Genomic DNA, 22,532 nt, shown 5'->3' with positions numbered 1-22,532 from the left:
GGATGTTGGACTCTTTAGAGGATGGTGGTATTTTAAATCTAGATCAACAGATAACTCCTTCCATACGTCGTTCTGAGTCTCTTCCCATTATCTGTATGGTACAAAAGACAGCTGATTAAAAACAGAGGAGCAGATTATGACACGCAACTTTTTGACGTACTTTGGATAGACCGCAAGACTCTTTTAATGTGAGTAGGGAGAAAATTGTTTCGCAAAGGTGTTACAAATTCATCTGACTTGGTTTGTAACCTTTACCGGATTTCATAGACTTGTTCTGAAGTGCCCAAGGAGGCTACACCTCACATCTTTATTCCAGGAAGTTTATTGACAGCCATAAGGACAGTTACCAGTGATTAGAACAAACTCCAAATTTTGTCTTCTGGGTTCAGGGACTTTGGATGAAAACAACCCTCCTTTAATCATCAGAAACTCTGAAGTTTGCAAAAAATAGTTTTCCTCTGGAATTGTAGACACTGTAGTACAGAAGCAATGTGGTCAGGTTCTGAGAGGTTACCATTTTTTAGATTTCTTGGGAGTCTAACTTAAGACCCACTGCTAGGGGACCTAGATTTCATATTTTGAAATTATCTCTCTCACCCCCGTTTCCTTTCTGTTTGTATCTCTGCTGCTTTAACTACTGGACTTCAATATATAAAATAGCTTCTTGTTCATGGGGCCTCCTTTGGTGCCTAAGTCTTGCAGTGATGATGTAGGCCAGTGCTCTTGAATAGCCATTCTGAACGATAGGCATAGCTTGCTGTCACCGTCTGTGTTACTTTATTCTACGGGATGACATTTTTTTATGTTTATTTGTTTTGCCCCCACAGAGTAGTCACTCTTTTATGTAATCCTTATATCAGAATAATCTAGGAATGATGGCCTGGGGATGATGAGATCAGAACATACATAGTTACTCACATCCACCATCCTGTTACACTCATTTCCTATAGAGTTGTCTCTGTATGATGAGGGTACCTTACTGGAAGGCTGACAGTTCTAGTAATCCAGCTCTACATTCATAGCTTTCACGTATTGTGAGGTGTCCAAAACATTCTTTTATGCCAACGTTAACGAGGGTAACTGAGGTAGTTGGTGAATCACCATTTAAAGGCCTTCTATCCCATTTTTCACATTTTTCCTAGTGTTAATACAGACTTTGGAATGCAATATCCCATTGGCAGTTTGAAGCAGAAACTTGGATAAATTAAGTTTTTCTGCAGTTGCCCTATGAATTTTACACAATATAAATTGCTTGCTTTTGCTATTTTCTACTTTTTTTTTTTTTCCACGCTATGTGGCTTGCAGGATCTTAGTTCCCTGACCAGGGATCGAACCCCTGACCCCTGCAGTGGACGCATGGAGTCCTAACCACTGGACCGCCAGTGAACTCCCACTATTTTCTACTTTAAATCATTACTACAAGTACTGTAAAATGACCCTCTCTCTATGGTGGTATGGCAATATAATTGAGAGAAAAATTCCTGAATGTTAAACTAATTTCTTTTAATTGCTTGTTCTGATAACAAATGCCACTTTGGAGGAAAGAATGTGCCCAAAACAAGGATTCTTTCATTTCTGTAATTCTTCTGCAAATTTGATTTGATCAAGAATATAGCTTTACCTGATTTTATCTATTTGACTTTTTTGCCTAGAATCACCAAAGAAGCTGGAAATTGTCAGAGAATGCTGCTCTGAAAATCAGAAATATCTAAATTATTAGACATTATAATTAGAAAGATGAGACACAGAGTAATGGGACTTTTTTTTTTTTTTTTCGGTATGCGGGCCTCTCACTGCTGTGGCCTCTCCCGCTGCGGAGCACAGGCTCCGGACGTGCAGGCTCAGCGGCCATGGCTCACGGGCCCAGCCGCTCCATGGCATGGGGGATCCTCCCGGACCGGGGCACGAACCCGTGTCCCCTGCATCGGCAGGCGGACTCTCAACCACTGCGCCACCAGGGAAGCCCCTAGACATTTGTATTCTTAAAAGTGGTACAGGTGATTCTGATGAACAGCCAGTATTAATGAGAACATTAGATCTTTGTGGAGACTTTTTTTAAAAAGTAACTTTTGTGATGGTGTTGTTATAACGTAGGAATTGGTGAGAGAAGGTCTCATTTCTGTAAGTTCGGGATCAGAGTGTATGTATGTGAACAGAATGTGTCTTCCAAAAGAAGTCATTTAACATATATTTATTAAGAGCTTTCTCTGTGCAAACCACTTTGCTTGGTGCTGAGGATACAAAAGTGAGCATGACATAGTCTTTACACTTAAGGAGCCTTTAACTGGGGAGACCTGACATCTTAACAAGTTGTAGAAGCTGTTATAAACGCTCTGACGGTGCTACTGGGAGTGTTCAAAAGAAGGATTGGCTAGCTTTCAGGGAGGGCAGGAAGAGCTTCCTAGGAGCTCTTGAGACTTGAAAGATAAAATCAGTTTTTGCCATGTTAGGATGAGGGGTGGAGGGAATGATATTGCAAATAGTCTGAATAAAGACAGGTTTGTCAGATGCCTCTTCAAGTGGCCAGAATGACAGGGACACAGACACGAGGACGAGGGTGGTATCAGAGAGGTGGACAAGGGCCATTCTTGGATGGGTTTGCCTATCATTTAAGGAATTTGAACTTTACTATGTAGACAGTGAAGGGTATCTATCTGGAAGGGTGTCCAGAAGAGTAGTTATATTATTAGATAGAAACATTGCTCTGGCTGCAATGTGAAGGATGGCTTGAAAAAGTTGAAACTTGAAGCAGCAAGGCCATTTAGCAGACTGCTGTAGTAATCCAGGCATGAAGTGACTCGTTAAGGCAAGATTTCCCAAGACTTTAAAACTGGGATATTTAAAAAATAAATTTCCTTGCAGTAGTAATGTCCTGTTTCTTTGTTCACTGGCTGAAGACTCAATTTTTAGATAATGTAGGATATATTTATATAGCCAGTTTAGATGCAAGGATTATTTTAACTGTATCACAGCTCTTCTTCAAAGAATGGAAAATATTGTTGCAATAACTTTTTTTTTGGTTGAACAGTAATGTAATTATCTTAAATATAAAAAGTTGACATATAAAGGGAATGTCTCATAACTCGAGCTTAAAAGTTATAAGCAACACAAGAAACTGCATTAAAGAAAAATTTAAAAATAGGATGCCTACTTTATGCCATAGTATTTCTCTAGACCAGTGTTATCTACTAGGTATATAATGTGAGCCACAAATACAAATCATGTATATAAGTTTAAAGTTTCTAGTAGCCACATTAAAAGATTAAAAAACCAATGGCTGAAATTAACTTCACCCATATGATATATATCATTATATATGATATATTTCATTTAACTCAGTATATCCAAAATATCATTGCAAAATAGGATATAAAATTGAGATATCTGATAGTCTTATTATCTAGAGAAACAATATATTTTATATTCTTTTTTCATAGTAAATATTTGAAATCTTGTGCATATTTTTGTACTTTTAGCACATCTCATTTTGGACCAACTGCATTTCAAGCGCTTCATTAACCACATGTGGCTACTGTACTGGACAGTGAAGCTTGAGATAATTTCTTAAATTCCATTCCAAAGATATATGAAACATTTCAGCAGCACTTTCAAGGATGCATTGATAGTTATTCTTGTTAGAAACATAAATCACTTGGGATTTTGCTTTAAAACCTGAATATATTAATGAGTCATATTGAATTTTTATAATGCATTAGTATCAATACACAGAAAGTAGAAGTGAGAGTTATTTAAATATGTGATTATTCTTCATGACTATTACTTTTTAGAGTTTCAGGATATGAAATAATCCTCAACTTAAAGTTTGAAGTGGAACCCATAAGAAGATAGTCTCTAGGTACAATATACGAAAAGCCTTCTGAACTTTAAAGATATGTGATAATTTAAGGTTGAAAATGGAGAATTTCAAGGAACCACAGTTAATTATTAGTTTCATAGATCACTGGTAGGTGGTTGTATAAGCTAAATCATCTTTGTTGCATTGTTCAGTTTTTTGAGCTGACACAGTTAAGAAAATCACTTTATATATTGCAATGTTGTCAGAGCCCTACTTAGGGCTATAAGAATCTTTGAGCAACTTATAACTTCCAGAATGTTATAGGAATAAATGAAAGGTTATTTCAAATAGGCAGTCACTAGAAACTTCCAGTGTTTGAATACCACTTCTCTAAATTCACATTCAAGAACAGGCCCCGTTTCCAGTGGAAGATATTGAAGTTTTGATTAAAAAAAAAAATTAAGGTGAGAGCTGTTAAATGTTTGTTTTTCCCTTTGAATAGTCAGATGCTAGCGGTAAGTAGGTGGTGAGTTGATGAAACCAGAGTTGGAGTTTTGGCAGATCAGGGAAAGAAGGATTGAGAGTTTTTGCAAAAGAGTGATGATGGAATCCAAGCCTTGTAAGAAGTCATAAGCAGAGTGAGAATGACATTAAAAAACTAGTGGGGCCGACGGATTGAAGTCCAGTGGGGGTGAAGAGCTGTGGATGGAGCTGTAAAACTGTAAAGATAGGAGGTACTTAAGTATGAGTAGAGCTGTAAAACTGTCAAGATGAGATGCTTGAAATCAAGACTTCAAAAATGTGTAATATTTGGTGAGTATGAGCTGTAGGTGGGGGGCTGAGATCAAGTAGAGAAAACACTCTCTGCAGGTGAGGAGGTTAGGGAACTAAAAGGGAAAGGTGTTGGGAATTAAGTCATTGAGAATGTTTTAAGTAGCTATAGAGGCAAAGCGAGCAAGGTGCTATACTCTTCAGTGAGGAAGAGGAAGTGATCAGGAGGTGGGTTGGATGATGTATTTTAGGTTGGTGGTTCTCAAGTGGGGACAATTTGCACCCTAGGGAATATTTGGAAATATCTGGAGACATTTTTGGCTGTCAAACTGGGGTGTGTGTATGTGAGTGTGCATGCTACTGGCATCTAGTGAATTGAGGCCAGGGATGCTTCTAAACATCCTACAATGCCAAGCACAGCCCCTTGCAACAAATGATAATCTGGTCCCAAATGTCAGTAGTGCTGAGGTTGAGAAACTGCTTTAGGCAGATGTATCAGAATCAAGGTATGCTGGCTGAAAAACAGGCTGAGAACTGTCAATCAAGTAAATATTGTATTTCTATTTTAATTGAATAGTTCCTATGGAAAAAAGACACATTCATTAAAAATAAACATTCATTCATTCATTCACTAAATCAACAAACATATGCTGCATTCCTACTTAACTGGCATCACTATTCTCAATGTGAACACAAAGATCCCTGCCCTTGAGTACCGTTTGTTCAAGGTCGGGGGGGGGGGGGGGGGAGGCAGAGAACAATAAATACAATAAACAGTAAGTTAGATAATTTGTTAGAAAGTAGTGTTTAATAAAAAAGGAAAAGTAAAGCAGATTAAGGATATTGGGAGTGCTGGGGGATGGGAGCACAAGCAAGGGTGGGTTGCAATTTTAGATGTCAAGGTAGGTCTTACTGAGGTGATGTCTGAACAAAGATTTAAGAGATGAGAGCATATAACGAATGTATGTTGCCCTGAAGATAGTTTTGGTTTGCATTCAGTTCACAGAAAAGGGGAGTAAAGTGGATTGTGCTAAGTGCTTTGGGGGATACAGAGTTAAATCAGACATACTTTCTGCCCTCATGGAATTTCAGGATGAACTAACAATCTTGGAAATGATAGAAAAATGATGACAGCAAACACAGGATGGTAATTTTGCCCTATACTCTTTGTTCCTGTTTTGATCCTTTTTCATGGTGGGGAAATGACAGGTTAGTGATTAGTCCTTACTTTCCACATTTGCTCCTTCTCAGAAAACAGATGGTAACCTGGGTTAAATAGTGAAATGAATGAAGAAAAAAAGTGATGACAGTGGGTTTAGAGTGTGAGCCCGAGAGCAGTGGGATCAGAGAAAAGGAAAGGAAGGTTAAACTTATAAAAGGGATTAATGATTTGGAAGAAAGACTTACAAGCACCTCTATTAACCTTCCTGGCTGACAGTTACCAATTTACAACATTTGAAACAAGCCTCCCATTAGCTCTCTCTGCCCCCCAGGTATGGTAACAGCACTAGGAACTATGCTGTTCGGGTTGGGGATTATCATACTCTGGTGCCGGAGGAGTTTGAGGAAGAAATTGGAGTTCAGCAGATTGTGATTCACCGAGAGTATCGACCAGACAGCAGTGACTACGACATCGCCCTGGTTAGATTACAAGGACCAGAAGAACAATGTGCCAGATTCAGCAGCCACGTTTTGCCAGCCTGTTTGCCACTCCGGAGAGAGAGGCCACAGAAAACAGCCTCCAATTGTTACATAACAGGATGGGGAGACACAGGTAACAAATAACCCAAAGAAACAATTAAAATCTGGGCACCTGCTTGTGTCTGGGATTATCCATACATTTGAGTGTACAGTGGGTAGCAAAATCTTAAAGGGGGTTCAGGCTTAGTTGTTTGGAAATTCTGCCAAGTGTGAGATGCATGCGTGTAATCTGGATTCATACCCTGAGGGTACTGTGGTTCCCATTAGAACTTAGACCCGACTCAGGACTTGGGCCTAGCTGTCTCTATTTTAAAAAGTTTTCCTAATGACTTTGATGTAGCTACCCCAGCAAAGGGCTTTGGTGTTTGATGGTTTCTTTGTTGTAATGGAGCCCTTTATCAAAGTAAATCTTATGCAGAATTCCTAAATGAAGAACAGACAAAAATCAGAGCTGCTGAGGTTCAAGAGGAAGGATCCAGCTCACTTACTTGGGTTTCTCCTTCCACAACCCCCTTCTCATTCTTCCCACCTCCCCGTCCCCGAGCAGGATAGTGTTCAGCTTGTGCTCTTCTCAGGCAAACAGCTTTCTGCATTGTCTCGCTAGAGTTAACATCAGCTAGTGCTTGCTCAGGGTGGTCTTCGAAACATCTAGGTCTCACCTGGATTAGGTGCTCGACTCACAAATGACTGAGTAAGGAGAAATGATTGGGTTGACTGCTCTCCATTAAAAGTAATTAAAACTGAAAAGAACATCAAATAAGTATTTCTACAGGTGATAATTTCAATAAGGTTATATTTAGTAAATATAAGTATTTGTTTTCATTTTATCCCATGCTACATTAAATCTGGGCTTTAAACTTACATTATTTCATAGCAGCAAAATATAGAACATCTGTAGCAGATACACAATACTGAAAAAGCTCTGCGACCAATCCTGAAATAAACCTTAAAAAGTGGAAACATTTCCTGAATGATATAATAGAATCAGGTCAGAGTAAATGCCTTCTCACGACGCTATGCTGATCTGAGGCAAACTGAAGGCTGGAGTATAGCTGTTGAAATTACTACTTCATCAGGAAAGGGAATCAGTCACCTCCCTTTAGACACTACATCTGAATAGAGATGACAAAGAAAGTAAATTTTACAGAATGTTTTATTATGGATGAATCACTCCAGTTGAGTAAATAGGATTGGAGAATAATGTGGAGTTTAGATCCAAGAAAAGGCTATCATGGAGAACCTATCAATTATACATTTTAGCCACTAAATAGAGAATGAATGGCTTACTAGTAAATAGAATATGTTAACAAGTGGCTAAACTTCAACCTGTTTCTATGTAAGAATGTTGTTTCTGAACCATCTTTATGAAATGCCATGTTTCTCTTGAGGATAGTAATTGCCACCTTATGTGCTTATATAGATTTATAATTAATCCTCAAGTCAGTGAAGTAGATGAGTCCTAGAGCAGTGGATTTGCTAATACAGAGCCAGCATGAACGCACCCTTAGTGTTTTAATATACAGAATTCAAATTCTAAAGCCTGCACAAATGTGCTTTCTGTAGGTTACCTTTTTCTACTGGGCAAGTCCGTAAGCGTTACTATTCTTCAAAAAATGCGGTACTGAGAAACAGAATAGTGAAGGGTTAGAGTATGGTTAAGTGCAAACAATAAAAAAAATACCATTTATAGTTATCACCCACTTAAACTACACTAATGCCACAATAGGGCTTTTTATTTTAATAGGGCTATTAAATGTTCATTAAACTGTTAAATGTAGCTCTTTTCACTACCATCTTTACCTGGCATCTAATTCAATTATTTGGCCTGCATAGGACGAGCCTACTCAAGAACTCTACAACAAGCAGCCATCCCCTTACTTCCCAAGAGGTTTTGTGAAGACCGTTATAAGGGTCGATTTACAGGAAGGATGCTCTGTGCTGGAAACCTCCATGAACACAAACGTGTGGACAGCTGCCAGGGAGACAGCGGAGGACCACTCATGTGTGAACGGCCAGGAGAGAGCTGGGTTGTATACGGGGTGACCTCCTGGGGATATGGCTGTGGGGTCAAGGATTCCCCTGGTGTTTATACCAAAGTCTCAGCCTTTGTACCTTGGATAAAAAGTGTCACCAAACTGTAATCCTTCATGGAAACCTCAAGAAAATAATATTTAGAGAATCTGTTGGAAACTTTCCAACATTGGCATTTAGCTGAGATGCCAACTAGTGGGAACGGAGATCCGTGTTTCTGTGTTTCGTGTTGTCGTAAGAACTGTGCACCCCTTTGCTGCTTGAGAATTTGTGATGTGAACATTTTGGCTACAGATAACTCAGTGTAGTAATGATTATCCTTATTTAGCATTGTTGCCTACCCAGATTAGTTTAATGGACACTAAATTCATTATTCTCATGAGTATTGTCTCTGCCTGTTTCTCAGCATTCTCCAGAGATTATTGTATATTGATTGTGCAGTCAGGCTGTTTTCACATTTACTTGGATCGAGAACTCCTTTATAACTGAATCAATATGGTATATATTCATATAAAGAGCCTACATTTGACATAAAAAAAAACTCTTTACTATACTCAAAATAAGCGTGGCAGGCTTCCCTGGTGGCGCAGTGGTTGACAGTCTGCCTGCTGATGTGGGGACACGGGTTCGTGCCCCGGTCCGGGAAGATCCCACATGCCGCAGAGCAGCTGGGCCCGTGAGCCATGGCCGCTGAGCCTGAGCGTCCGGAGCCTGTGCTCCGCAACGGGAGAGGCCACAACAGTGAGAGGCCCGCATACCGCACCCACCAAAAAAAAAATAAGAGTGGCATTGTTTTCTGTTCATGTAATTTTTTAAGCTCAGACTTTTTTCCTTAGGCTGATAAAAATATCAGACCACATCTTTCTGGCCTTTCGTGAGATAATCGAAGGCCAAAAAAGATAAAGGAATTCTATTATAAACTGACTGGAAAGGAATATCATTGTCACAGTACATTCCTGAATAAAGCCTTTGTACCAAGCACTATGGCAACTAAAGAGAAAAACATTCTAGCTATCTTGTATGTTGTTAGCACACTTCAGCATTCCTGAAAACATAAGAATGCCTTCAAATTGTTTAATGCACAACCTAATTCAATCTGCTTGATTACTTTTAATCACTTCAAATTTACAGCTTGGTAAAAAAATGTTTTTTCTTTAGCATCATGCTGTTTTCCAGACCATGATTTAAGAGTGCCACCTACTGCAACCTTCTGGTAACTAACTTAAACCTGCAGACTATCCTGATACAGTCCCATCTAATAAAAATAGACTATTAAAAATGTTTTCCCTGTCTATAGTTTGGGAAAGTCTAAAATAACTGTTATGTTTAATCCATATACCACTTATGTGCTAGGTGGCTATGCACCTCATTGACAATTTATAAAAGGTAAGATTTTATAATATTTCTAGTTTTCAAATGGGTTAACAGGCAGAGGCCAAGATGACACAGCTGTTGAAAGGCTTTGAATCCAAACTCCAGAACAGGAAGAGTCCCAATGCAGACAAGAGCATCTCCTCCCACCCCTCTAACCCATGGTTCTCCTGTCTAAAGGTAAGTTTTCCCTCCGGCTGTTTTAAGGGATAGCTGCTTATTATGTATCCTACAGGGCATTCTTGGTAGCAGCACAAAATCTTTGCCCAAATATAAAAGCTAAGCCCTCAGGATACTTGAGTAGACTGCTATCATGAGTCCTTCTCAAAATCCCAGGTAGTAAAAAAAGGTGAAGAGGTGAGTACAAACTATAGGATTAAGAATGCTTAAGTAATCCTCTTAAATGGCTAACTCGCCAGGGAGGGACTTCACCCCCATCCCTTTCCCTTCTGTATCATATTGCATCCCTTTTGTAAATTCTGAGCTATGTAAAACAACTGGTGCTAACCTGAAAGTGCTTTATAGTTTACTACTTTGCAGAACTGCAATGCAGTTCAAGTAGAATAGCATTAAAACGTTTTCTAAACACTCATGACTTTGATAAAGGAAAAACCTGCCATGCAGGTGAGAAAATTTATCTTCCTGAAAGTTCCTCATGGGCCATCCTTGTAATTGAACTACAGCGCTGATGCAAACATTTATATTGGCTTTTTAACTAGACCAGAGGCTGGCAAACTTAAGGAACAGATAGTTAACAGATGGCCTGCAGTTTGCTCAACCTTGAGGTAGAATGCTTGGTTCATAAAATATGCATTTATTATAGCTTAATTTTCTCGTTAAATGTTAAGTGTGAGTTTTAAAGATGCACGTGTTCAGCGCACATCTGTGTAAATAAAGTGCATAGCTTTTCACTGTGCAGTTTCCTTAATCTTCTGTGTGGTATTAAATGACCCTGCTCTCTTCCTCAGGGGTAAACTGGTTTTTATGTATAACAGTTTTCTCCAAATAACACCTTACACAGCAATACTAATTCATGTTACTTCCACTCGAGCTCCCAACAGTGGAACAGGAGGTAGCCTGTTCACTACTTGTAGTTACCTTTGCACTTATTAGTCATTCAGTCAGGGAACACTGACATCTGTACAAATCGAGCATTTTATTGATATAGCAAGGAAGCACTTCTTTATTCTCCATTTAAATACCATACTTGAGATTTAAAATCACATTTGGCAGTGTACTTCAGGATGCTAGTAAGACTTCACCCATATCGCTTTGGATTTCTTGACTTCTGCAAGAGAAGAAAACCAGCTTTATAAAACTCTAATTTGTGTACTTACCTCATGGTGCTGAGTCTTAGCAGCTACTTCAGTTACTTTCTATTCAGTTGGCTATTTACTCTTTTAAATTACAAAATGCCAGCAAAATATACCAATTTTGGCCTTCCAAATAAGGTTAGCACTAAGGGTTTCAGATTCAGAAATAAATAAATAAATATATATGTATATATAACAGGAACGTACCTTGTTGTTTTCCATCATCCACTGGAACAATTAGCTCAGCTTCCTAAAAACATTTGAACAGTAGTTAGATGTCTGCCCAATAACCCAGTACCCTCCAGATTTTTAAAGTGAAGAATGTTACTTGTGCAAGTCAGAATCTGATACCAATTAGATGGTGACAGCTTTGCCAATAAACAAGAATATGCTCTTCCATGGCTAGGAAGGGAGACTGCCACAGCTGACAGGTCCCAAAGATACATGGAGATTCATAATCCCAGAAAAGACCAGCAAGGACAACTACAGATACTACTCACCACCTGGATCAAACTGGCGGGTTATCAGGATGCGGTGTTATTATTTCATAGTGTCGGAGTAGATTCAAGATGGCCACATGACACCAACAGCAGAGCTAATGACCTTAACCGGGGTCATCAGCTGCATTTAACCTTTGCCGGAAGGCCCACGGCCCACGGGCGCTAGTTTTCCGACTCAGCGCCCCCGGTTGAACGTGGCTGCCCCGCGAATCAATGAACATTTAAGCCCACTCAGGAGTTTGAACCTAGAGGTTTTCCAAGCTGACGTCGATCTACTTCTACAAGACTGTTGTATCTCCTGCATTTCAAACTTGGCCAAAAGTTCTGTCTTAAGTATTTTAGCGCACGAAACACAACGCAGTACTTCCACCTAAACTCGACGCTTCCCGGATGTAAAAGGCCGAATCCTTCGCCACACGCTCTCTTATAGAGCGGGTGACGCTATTCCGGGGAAAAGCCGCGAGAGGTGGGGCCTACGCGCTTTCTCCCCGCCCCGCCACGCCCTCCCAGCTCCGCTGAGGTTCCACCCCATCCGTTGGCCACCGCCTTTCATTTTTTTTTTGCGGTACGCGGGCCTTTCACTGTTGTGGTCTTTCCCGTTGCGGAGTACAGCCTTCGGACACGCAGGCTCAGCGGCCATGGCTCTCGGGCCCAGCCGCTCCGCGGCATGTGGGATATTCCCGAACCGGGGCACGAACCCGCGTCTCCTACATCAGCAGGCGGACTCTCAACCACTGCGCCACCAGAGAAGGCCAGGCCACCGTTTTCTTGATGGCCCTCCCCTTCCTCAGCTTCTCCACCCCGCCTCGCCCCCGCGCTAGATCCGGGCTGCTCACGTGGCCTCCGATTCTGACGCGTGCGCATTCAGAGCTGCCAAAAGTTCTCGCGAAATCAGGAAATCTTGCTGGATTCGCGCGTCCGCTGAGTGAAGAAGGCGGAAGGGCTGTTTTGTTAGGAGAGTTACTTTACAAGTCACCCTTGTTACCAAAGCACCAGGTTCGATAGTTCTCTGCTTAACCTTTTTGTTGGTTGATTTTCATGGAATTAGTTTTTTTTTTTTTTTTGGTCTCTCTGCTAATAGACTCCGTATTTTCCCGTGTTCCGCCGACATTGCTGTTCCTGAAGCGCAGGTGTCAGTGGTCTGCAATCAGTTTTTGTTTTGTTTTGGGGGAGCCTAATCTCTTAGGAGTATTTGCACTCTATTGAAAGCCTTGCCAAACGATTTTGTAAACACAAGATTAGGAAAAGGAAAGGGTATTAGACCGGACGAGCGTGCGGGAGACCCTTTTACATGCGTGTGTGAACGTTTCCCGTGTTGCCTTCGGAGCCAGGGTTTGTGGTCCACAATCTAGCCGCTCCAGAGCGCCTGTTGACTCTTGCAAGTGGACACCTGGGTCTTAACTTCCCAGCTGTACGTTTCTTTGGGGATGCAGCTAAAAATATGGTAGGTCTATTTCTTGAAAAGGGGAATTACAGACGTTTAGGAATAGTTTTAGTCCTAGATATGTGCTTGTTAAATGCCATTTAAATTTATTTTCTATTTTCCCTTTTAATTTTCCTCCGGTATGAGACAAAAAGGTGGATCGAGGTAAAGCTTTTACTTAGTAGTGGACCATTTGGGGCACTGTGTTGCAGCAGTTGCTGTCAGGGATAATGTTATCTAGCGATCTGGTGAATAAAGTGCTACAAGAGAGATCTGTGAAGCTTCATGAAATCACTACATACTTTTCTAGGGGAAAGAATTTAGGGCAAAAATTTGTTATGGTTAGGGTTGGAATGGACAAGTTTATAGGGCATAAAATTTGAAAGAACTAAAGTTGTTTTTAAGGCTCACTTTTTCCTTTCTTCACCTTAACTTTACTCTCTTCATGATACTAGTGAATGGAAAGAACTACACAATAATAAGGTTTAAATAACATCACAGTGGGAAATTTTGCCAAATTAGATTTGATTTAGAAACTCTAACAGCATGTGTTGTTTTGCTAGGCCTGGTCTAGCAAAATACCACAGACAGGATGTCTTAAACAACAGTAATTTATTTTCTCATAATTTTGGAGACTAGAAGTCTGAGATCAAGGTGTCCACAGGTGTGTTTCTTCAGAGACCTCTGCTTGACCTGTAGATGGGCCTGTTTCTTCACATCCTCTTCTCTCTGTGCCTATCTATAACTTAATATCTTCTTATAAGGACACCGGTTATATTGGATTAGGGCCTGTCCTAATGACCTCTTTTAACCTGAATTATTTTTTTAAAGACCTTATCTCCAAATATAGTCATATTCTGAGGTACTGGGGGGGTGGTTAGGACTTAAGCATAATGAATTTCAGGAGGACTCAATATAGCCCCTAACACCATTCACTTACGCTAACCTAGTAAGATTTAGTGAAGATCTTAAAATGAATGTTTGTGTTGGGTTAAAGTGCTAAAACACTGGATGAATGAGAGAGAGGGAGAGAGAGAGAACCCTCATATTTTGTTTATGCTCTTTTCTCCATCTTGAATGTCTTTCCATCTATTTCCCATCTATTTTCTTTTTTTCTTCCTGTAGTTGACATAACGTTAGATTAGTTTCAGGTGTACAACATAATGATCTGATATTTGTATATATTCTGAAATGATCACCACAGTAAGTCTAGTTAACCTCCATCCTCATACATAGTTACAACATTTTTTTTTTCTTGCAGTGAGAACTTTTAAGATTTACTCTCTTAGTAACTTTCAAATGTACAATACACTATTATTAACTATAGTCACTATGTTGTATATTACATCTCCAGGAGTTACTTATTTTATAACTTGGAGTTTATATTATGAGTCTATGGGTGGTGGTGGTGGTGGTTGTTTTTTTGATTCCACATATACGTGAGATCATACAGTGTTTGTCTTTCTCTGTCCAATGTATTGCATTTAGCATAATACCCTCAAGATCCATCCATGTTGTCACAAATGGCAAGATTTCATTCTTTTTTATGGCATAATAGTATTCCTTTGTGTGTGTGTGTGTGTGTACCACATCTTCTTTTTTCATTCATCCATCAGTGGACACTTAGGTTGTTTCCATATCTTGGCTGTTAAAAATAACCCTTCAGTGAACATGGGGGTGCATATATCTTTTTGAGTTAGTGTTTTGTTTTCTTTGAGTAAATACCAAGGAGTGGAATTGCTGGATCACCCTCTAGTTCTACTTTTAATTTTTTTGAAGAACCCTCATACTGTTCTCCATAGTGGCTACACACCAATTACATTCCCACCAACAGTGCATGAGGGTTCCCTTTTCTCCACATTCTTACCAACACTTGTTACTCCTTGTCTTTTTGATAATAGCCATACTAACATGTGTGAGGTGATATCTCATTATATTTTTGATGTACATTTCCTGATGACTAGTGACATTGAGCATCCTTTCAAGTGCCTCTTGGCTGTTTGCATGTCTTTGGAAAAATGTCTATTTAGATCTTCTGCCCTTTTTTTTTTTTTTTTTTGCGGTATGCGGGCCTCTCACTGTTGTGGCCTCTCCCGTTGTGGAGCACAGGCTCCGGACGCGCAGGCTCAGCAGCCATGGCTCACGGGCCTAGCCACTCCGCGGCATGTGGGATCTTCCCGGACCGGGACACGAACCCGTGTCCCCCTGCATCGGCAGGCAGACTCTCAACCACTGCACCACCAGGGAAGCCCCTGCCCATTTTTTTTTTTAATGGATTGTTTGTTTTTGCTATTGAGTTGTATGAGTTTTTATATGTTTTGGATATTAGCTCCTTAGCAGGATATATGCAAATACTTTCTCCCATTCAGTAGGCTGCCTTTTCATTTTGTTGATGGTTTCCTTTGCTGTGCCAAAACTTGTTAGTTTGTTGTAGCCCCACTTGTTTATTTTTGCTTTTATTGCCTGTACTTTTGGGGTCAGTTTCAAAAATTCGTCTCCAAGGGACTTCCTTGGTGGTCTAGTGGTTAAAACTATGTGTTTCCAATGCAGTAGGCATGTGTTCAACCCCTGGTCAGGGAACTAAGTTCCCACATGCTGTATGGCACTGAAAAAAAAAAAAAATCACCAAGACTGATGTCAAGGAGCTTACCACCTATGTTTTCTCCTAGGAGTTTTATGGTTTCAGGTCTTACATTCAAGTCTTTAATCCACTGTGAGTTCATTTTTGTGTATGGTGTAAGATAGTGGCCTATTTTTAATCTTTTGCATGTGGTTTTCCAGTTTTCCCACCACCATTTATTGAAGAGACTGTCCTTTCCCTATTGTATATTCTTGGCTCCTGTGTCATAAATTAACTCATTGTATATGTGTGGGTTTATTTCTGGGATCTCTATTCTGTTCTATTGATCTATGTGTCTCTTTCTGTGCCAACACTATGCTCTTTTGATCACTAGAGCTTTGTAGTATAGTTTGAAATCAGGGAGCATGATGCCTTCAGCTTTGTTCATCTTTCTCAAGATTGCTCTGGCTTTTTGGGGTCTTTTGTGATTTCATACAAATTTTAGGTTTGTTGTTCTATTTCTGTGAAAAATGCCATTGGAATTTTGGTAAGGATTGCATTGAATCTGTAGATTGCTTTGCATAGTATGGATGTTATAACAGTATTCTTCCAATCCATGAGCATGGATACTCTTTCCATTTGTTTGTGTCTTCAGTTTCTTTCATCAGTGTATTATGGTTTTCAGTGTACAGGTCTTTCACCTCCTTGTTGAATTTATTCCTAGGTATTTTATTCTTTTTAATGCAATTGTAAATGGGATTGTTTTCTTAATTTCTTTTTCCAATAGTTTGTTATTAACGTGTAGAAATGTAACAGATTTTTGTATATTGATTTTGTATTCTGCAACTTTACTGAATTCGTTTATTAGTTCTAACAAGTTTTTGGAGGAATATTTGGGTTTTCTATATATTAAATCATGTCATCTAAAATAGTGACAGTTTTACCTCTCTCCAATTTGGATACCTTTTATTTCTTTTTCTTGCCTAATTGCTCTGACTAGGACTTCAAATACTATGTTGAACAAAAGTGGTGAGAGTGGACATCCTTGTCTTGTTCCTGATATTAGATGAAAAGTTTTTAGCTTTTCACTGTATGATATTAGGTATGGGATTGATATATATGGCTTTTATTATATTGAGGTACATTCCCTCTATACCCACTTTTTTGAGATTTTTAAAATCATAAATTGTTGTTGAATTTCCATCTGTCAAAATTATACTCAGCTTTAAATACCTTGCTTAAATATCTCTTGTTCTATGAAACTTTTCATAACTCCAACTGAATTTGATTTTTCCCTTTTTGTGACTTAACTAGCATTATAGTACTTAACTAGCATTTTTCTTGTCGTATGTTTTCTCCACTATATTATAAACTCCTCATGATGCAGGTCAGTTTCTAACCATTATTTGAAGTGCCTAGCAGAGTGATTCACATTAAATGGGCACTAAATTGCATTAGCAAATGCTTTGAGGTACTCAGTATGTATTTCAGGAATTGAGTAAATTTTATATTTATTTTAAAAAGTCACTTCTCTCCAGGAGATAAAGTTTAATCCCCCTTTCCTACCCCAACACCATCTTGAGTATGGGCTGTGCTTAGTGACTTGCTTTCAAAGGGTAGGGTAAGGCAAGAGGGGGAAAGCATAACTTTACAGTAGAGAAATCTAGCAAATACTACCTAAGCCAGGTAATCAATATCAACATCAGTGGTAAGTCATATTGATTGTGTGTACCCTGATAAGATGTGATGAGAAGAACACTTCATCTCCTTCTGTGTTATTCTTACGCAAAGCTCTAACCCCAGTCTACTCAGGAGAAAAACATCGGACAAAATCAAATTGGTGGACCTTCTACTAATTCCCTAAACTGTACTCAAACTGTTGTGGTCATGAAAAACAAAGTTTGTGAAACTGTCACACCAGAGGAGATGAGACATAATGACTAAGTGTAATGTTGTATCCTGGCTGGGATCCTCAAGCAGAAAAAGGACATTAATGGAAAACTGATGAAATTTGAATGAAGTGTGGAATTTAGTTAATAGTAATGTGCCAGTGTTGGTTTCTTAGTTGTGACAGATGTACGCGGTATTATAAGATGTTAACAATAGGGGAAGTTGGACGACGGGTGTCTGGGAACTCCCTGTACCATTTTTGTAACTTTTCTGTAAATCTGAAACTATTTAAAAATAAAGTTTAATAAAAGTCATAACTTTCTAGTCTGTTTTCATTTTAACAAGTGGTGCTTTAGTGATGGTTTTTGTCTACTGTTAGTGTGAAATTTGTGGCTAAGATGGCAATATTTCTAAATTTGGTGGGATTCCGAGATCATACCTAATGGATTTAGCCACTGTTCAAGCCAAATCTTTGAGGCTTAGAGTGAGTTCTCAGGAGAGATAATGTGGTAATAGAGAGAAGGTTTAAAAATTGATTGTAAATAAAGGGTAGTTTAAGGATTTTAAAGATAGACTGTGAGGTGAACCTGTTACACTGATAAAACGGCTGGAAAATATTTCAATTCTGCATTTGATACATGAACTGAAACCGTTCATTATAGAGTACTCATTCTTCAACTATACTACTTCTCCCTTTTTCCTTTTAGGGTTTTAGTTTAGAAACTATGGTAATCATCAGGGAAACAAAAGTAGCATAACTGCACATCTCTCATGACTGTTGAGATAAGTGGGAGGAAATATAGTCAGGAAATCGCCTGTGGGCTTACTTTCATCTTAAAATACTTTGGGAATTTAAACTTGCAGTTGGTGTGTACTAGCAATGTGGTACTACTGGGAACAAAATTGTAATAGAAGTATAGTGTCTAGACAAGAGGAGATGAGAGTTCTCCCCTATCTGTAGTGGAATATTTTTTTTCAGTTCTGAACACTTTTTTCATTTGTTAAACATTTACAAGACTCCAGCAAATGTTTGTTGAGCAGACATGGCCCTTGCCTCAAAAATACAATGGAATTAAATAACTTACAGTCAGTGATATCACAATTTTTCCAAATTTTTCAAAGCTCGAAGCCTAGGAGCTATCTTTGATTTCATTCTATCCTCAATGTTCAATTTTAGTGTGTTTCTATATCATTCAATGTATTTGTTATCTATTGCTGTGTATCAAATTAGCCTAAAGCATGGTGGATTAAGACAGTAAGCATTTATCATCTTGTACAATTTCTGCAGATCAGGAATCCAAGAGCAGCTAAGCTGTCTTAGTGTATCTCTTGAGGTTGCATTCAGGATGTTGCCTGGGGCTGTAGGATCCTCTTCCAAGGTGGCTCACCCCTGAGCTTGGCAAGCTAATGCTAATAGTTGGCAAGAGGCCTCAACTCCTCAGCATGTGGATCTCCATAGGTCTGCTCTAGTGTCCTCAAGTTACAGCAGTTTGGTTTTCCCTAAAGTGAGTGATCCAAGAGACAGTCCTAATGTTTTTCTCAGACCTAGTCTGAGAAGTTACATGCCATCACTTGTTAGAAATGAGTTATTAACTTCAGCTCACACAAAAAGGGAGGGAAATTAAGCTCCATTTCTTAAAGAGGGGAATGTAAATATTTGTCGACACCAGTTAAAACTGCCACAATCAGAATGGGTGAGGTTGTGTTGCAGTTACGAACAATCCAAAGTCTTTGTGGCTTAAAACCACAAAGGTTTGTTTCTTGTAATGCTCTTAGCCATTTAGAGACTCAGACTAATGAAACCTTCACCATTTGTAATATTTCTAGGCAACATGAAGGGAGAAGGGAAGGTAGAGAATCACACTTGTTATTAAAGTCTTCCATTTTGAAGTGGCATTTGTCATGTTGCTTCATATTTCTGGGACTAAAAAGTTTCATGGCCATGCATAACTTCAAAAAGGTGGGGAAATGGAACCCTGCTATGTGTTTAGGAGGAGAATCAGAAATCAATAAACAGCACTAATGATTTCTACAGTTGCCATGTTATAACCTTTTAACAATTATTTTTATATTTACCTTTTCCTTTTCTCTATTGTCATACTAGTAATCTAAGACAACATGTGTGATTTGTATCCCTACTTTTCTGATTCTCCCTTTCCAATCAACTGAGTATATTCCTGGAAGATAAATTTCCTGAAATAGCATTTTCTCCAGGTTAGTCACTTGCTACAGAAATGGTAATGGCTTCCCCAGGTCAGATTCCTAATCCCTGGACAACATACAGTGTATGTTACACTTAGCGTGCTCATCTCGATTTTTTTCATGCTATTTCATAGTGTAGACTGTATTTCCTTCCTATCCATCCATTAAGACACATTCCAGTTTTTAATTTTTACAGGAACCTTTCTTCTAGAACGTCTATTAGTCTTTTCCTTTTCTTGCCACCCTTAATATTTATTCTTAGTGCCTTATGTCTTAAAAAGTTGTACTATGTATCAGGCCCTGTTCTAGGTGCTGGGGCAAGAGCAGTAAACAAAACAGACAATATTTTTTACTCACAGAGCTTCTGTTTTAATGGAAGAAAACACACATAAATGGATATTAGAGTTCTATCAGAGGAGCAGAACTACTAGCAAAAGGTCAAATCACAATTGTCAAGTGGAGGAAGCAAGGAAAACTGGCAAGGATGAACTGGAACCCGTGAGAATGGATTGGAATCTTCACTGATTTCTCCCTGGTTCCCAGGGTTCAACTTTGGTGATGGAGGTGATCTGCAGGAGGGGCTAGTCCTTTGTCACAGAGTCAAGAGTTGCTGACATTGGAAGAGAAGATCTGGCAGGAGTTGAAGGTTTGGACCTGACTGCTACCCAACACCTATAGGATGTGTTGGTAGAAGACGTGACAATGTGCACGATATGCAACACTGCCTCGTGCCCTGCACTGGCCTTCCTCGTGTAAAAGTATAGGACTTTTGCTTCACTTCCACCTACCAAATCTCAGGCAGAATGTCTCTGTGGTCCATGCTATCTTGGAACTCTTCAGGGAAGGAAGTGGAAATGCAGTACTAGCTTAGCTAAGTTGACAAAATAGAAATCAACCACAATAAGTAAATTATGTGGTACGTTAAAGTCAGTTAAGTGCTGTGGAGAAAAACAAAGAAGGGGATGAGGAGTGTTTGGGGGGTAGGAATTGTAATATTAAAAAGATATCACTGAGAAGGTGACATGAGGTCAAAGACTTGAAGGTGAGGGATTGACATGCTGATATGTGGAAGAATGTTCTATGCAGCCAATGCTTCCTGAGTGGCACCAAACCTGTGTGGTAGACAGCATTTTACAAGGCTCTTAGTGATCCCCACCTCGTGTCACTCCCTCCGTTATGCAGTCCCCTTCCCTGGAGTGGCAAAGGGATGAGATGTCACTTCTGGGGTTAGGTTATAAAAGACTCTGATCTGTGTCTTGCTCCCATTCTTTCTCTTGCCTTTTTGGATTGCTTGCTTTGATGAAGCAAGCTCCTATGCTGGAGAGGCCTGTGTGGCAAAGAACAGAGAGTGGCCTCTGGCCAACGTCCATTAAGGAACTGGGGCTGTCAGACCAAAAGGCCACTGAATCCTGTCAACGGCCGGGTAAGTGAGCTTGGAAGTGAGTCTTTAACAAGCCGAGCCTTAAGCTGATTACAGCCCCAGCTGTTGATTGCAGTTCTGTCAGAGACGCCGAAGCAGAGAATCCAGCTAAGCTCTACCTGGATTCCTGACCTACAGAAAGTGTGTGAGATACGGTTGTTTTAAGTCAGTAGATTTTGGGATAATTTGTTATTCAGCAATCAATAACTCATATACTTGATGTAGTCAAGGAACAGAAATGAGACCAGTTTGGCTGGAGTGGGGTAAGCAAATAGGAAGTGAAGTTAGAAAGGTAATAGGCTACCTAGGGCCTATATAAGTCATCGTATGGTTTTTAGGTTTTATTTTGTTTGTTTGAGTAACCTCGGTAACTGCTGGAGAGTTTTGAGTAGAGGAATGACATGATATGACTTTGGACTTACATGTGCTTTCTTGAAGCTCTACTGAGAAGAGAGACAGAACAGTGGTGGGGAATAGGGTTGGAGCAGGTACACCAGTTAAGCTAGTGCAATAATACAATGAGAGAACAGTGTTGGCTTAGTGGTACCAGTGGAGTAAATAAACGATTCAACTCCGAACAGATTTTTACAGTAGAACTGATAGTATTTGAGGACAGATTGGACATAGGATATAAGAGGAAGGGCGAAGGGGTATGAGAAAAATGGCTTCAAGCTTTTTTGATTATTTGCTGAGATGGAGATGACTAAGGAGTAGCAGCTTTGGTGGGAGGAGTACTCAGGAAGATAGTTTTGTCTGTGTTAAGTTTGAGACGCCTTTTAGACATCCAAGTAGAATTGTTGAGTGGGGAGATCACTATATGCGCATGTTCTGGGGAAAGGTCTGGGCTGGAGAAACAAATGTGGGAGCTGTCATGGTGGTGCTTAAAGCCATGAGATTGGATGCTAATACCAAGGGACAAAGTATAGATAGAAAATAGGATCAAAGACTGAACCCTTGGGCAGGTCCACAGGAAAAATACCGGGAACCAGCCAAGGGGACTGAGAAGTGAGGTAACGAGAAGTGTGGTATCCTGAAAGGCAAGAAGAAAGCTTTTCAAATAAGAGGGAATGATCAACTGTTCATGGTACAAGTAAGATGGGAGTTGAGAAATGACTATTGGATTTGCTGTGTGGAGGTCATTTGGGACCTTGTTAAGAATAATTTCAGACAGAAACAGACTCACAGACACAGAGAACAGACTTATGGTTGCCAAGGGGGAGGGGGGCAGTGGAGGGATGGATTGGGAATTGGGATTAGAAGATGCAAACTACAAACTATTATAAATGGAATGGATAAACAACAAGGTCCTACTGTATAGCACAGGAAGCTATATTCAATACCCTGTGATAAACTATAATGGAAAAGAATGTGAAAAAGAAAAAAATATATATATGTAACTGACCACTTTGCTGTACACCAGAAACTAACACAGCATTGTAGATCAACTATACTTCAATAAAATAAATTTTAAAAAAAAGAATAGTTTCAGAGAGAATGGGAGGGGCAGAGTTGGTGACAATGGATTTAGATGACTCATCTGAGGAGTTTTACTAT

At 39.5% G+C, this 22,532-nt stretch overlaps 1 protein-coding gene, 1 long non-coding RNA gene and 1 other non-coding gene across 3 annotated transcripts in view; 1 reads left to right on the top strand and 2 right to left on the bottom strand.

Annotated features, from left to right (window-relative positions):
- Positions 1 to 8,808, top strand: part of PRSS12 (serine protease 12) — a 64,675-nt gene extending 55,867 nt beyond the window's left edge. The window contains exons 12-13 of the mRNA XM_029235493.1: positions 6,061 to 6,341; positions 8,102 to 8,808. Coding sequence (XP_029091326.1) covers positions 6,061 to 6,341; positions 8,102 to 8,409 — 589 coding nt within the window. The 3' untranslated portion in view covers positions 8,410 to 8,808. The remainder of the gene's footprint in view (positions 1 to 6,060; positions 6,342 to 8,101) is intronic.
- Positions 8,809 to 10,807: 1,999 nt separating this feature from the next.
- On the bottom strand, positions 10,808 to 11,885 carry LOC114902832. The gene is made up of 3 exons (XR_003795606.1): positions 11,484 to 11,885; positions 11,191 to 11,233; positions 10,808 to 10,958 (listed from the first exon to the last, which is right to left on the bottom strand). It is a non-coding gene; the product is annotated as an uncharacterized LOC114902832 (long non-coding RNA).
- On the bottom strand, positions 11,303 to 11,433 carry LOC114903277. The gene has a single exon (XR_003795671.1). It is a non-coding gene; the product is annotated as a small nucleolar RNA SNORA24 (small nucleolar RNA).
- Positions 11,886 to 22,532: the final 10,647 nt, after the last annotated feature.

This window comes from Monodon monoceros, unplaced genomic scaffold (assembly GCF_005190385.1).
Source record: "Monodon monoceros isolate NGI ecotype Baffin Bay Population unplaced genomic scaffold, NGI_Narwhal_1 Super_Scaffold_20, whole genome shotgun sequence".
Taxonomy (NCBI): domain Eukaryota; kingdom Metazoa; phylum Chordata; class Mammalia; order Artiodactyla; family Monodontidae; genus Monodon; species Monodon monoceros.
Note: the sequence above shows the minus strand (reverse complement) of the source record. Positions and strands in the feature narration are given on the sequence as shown.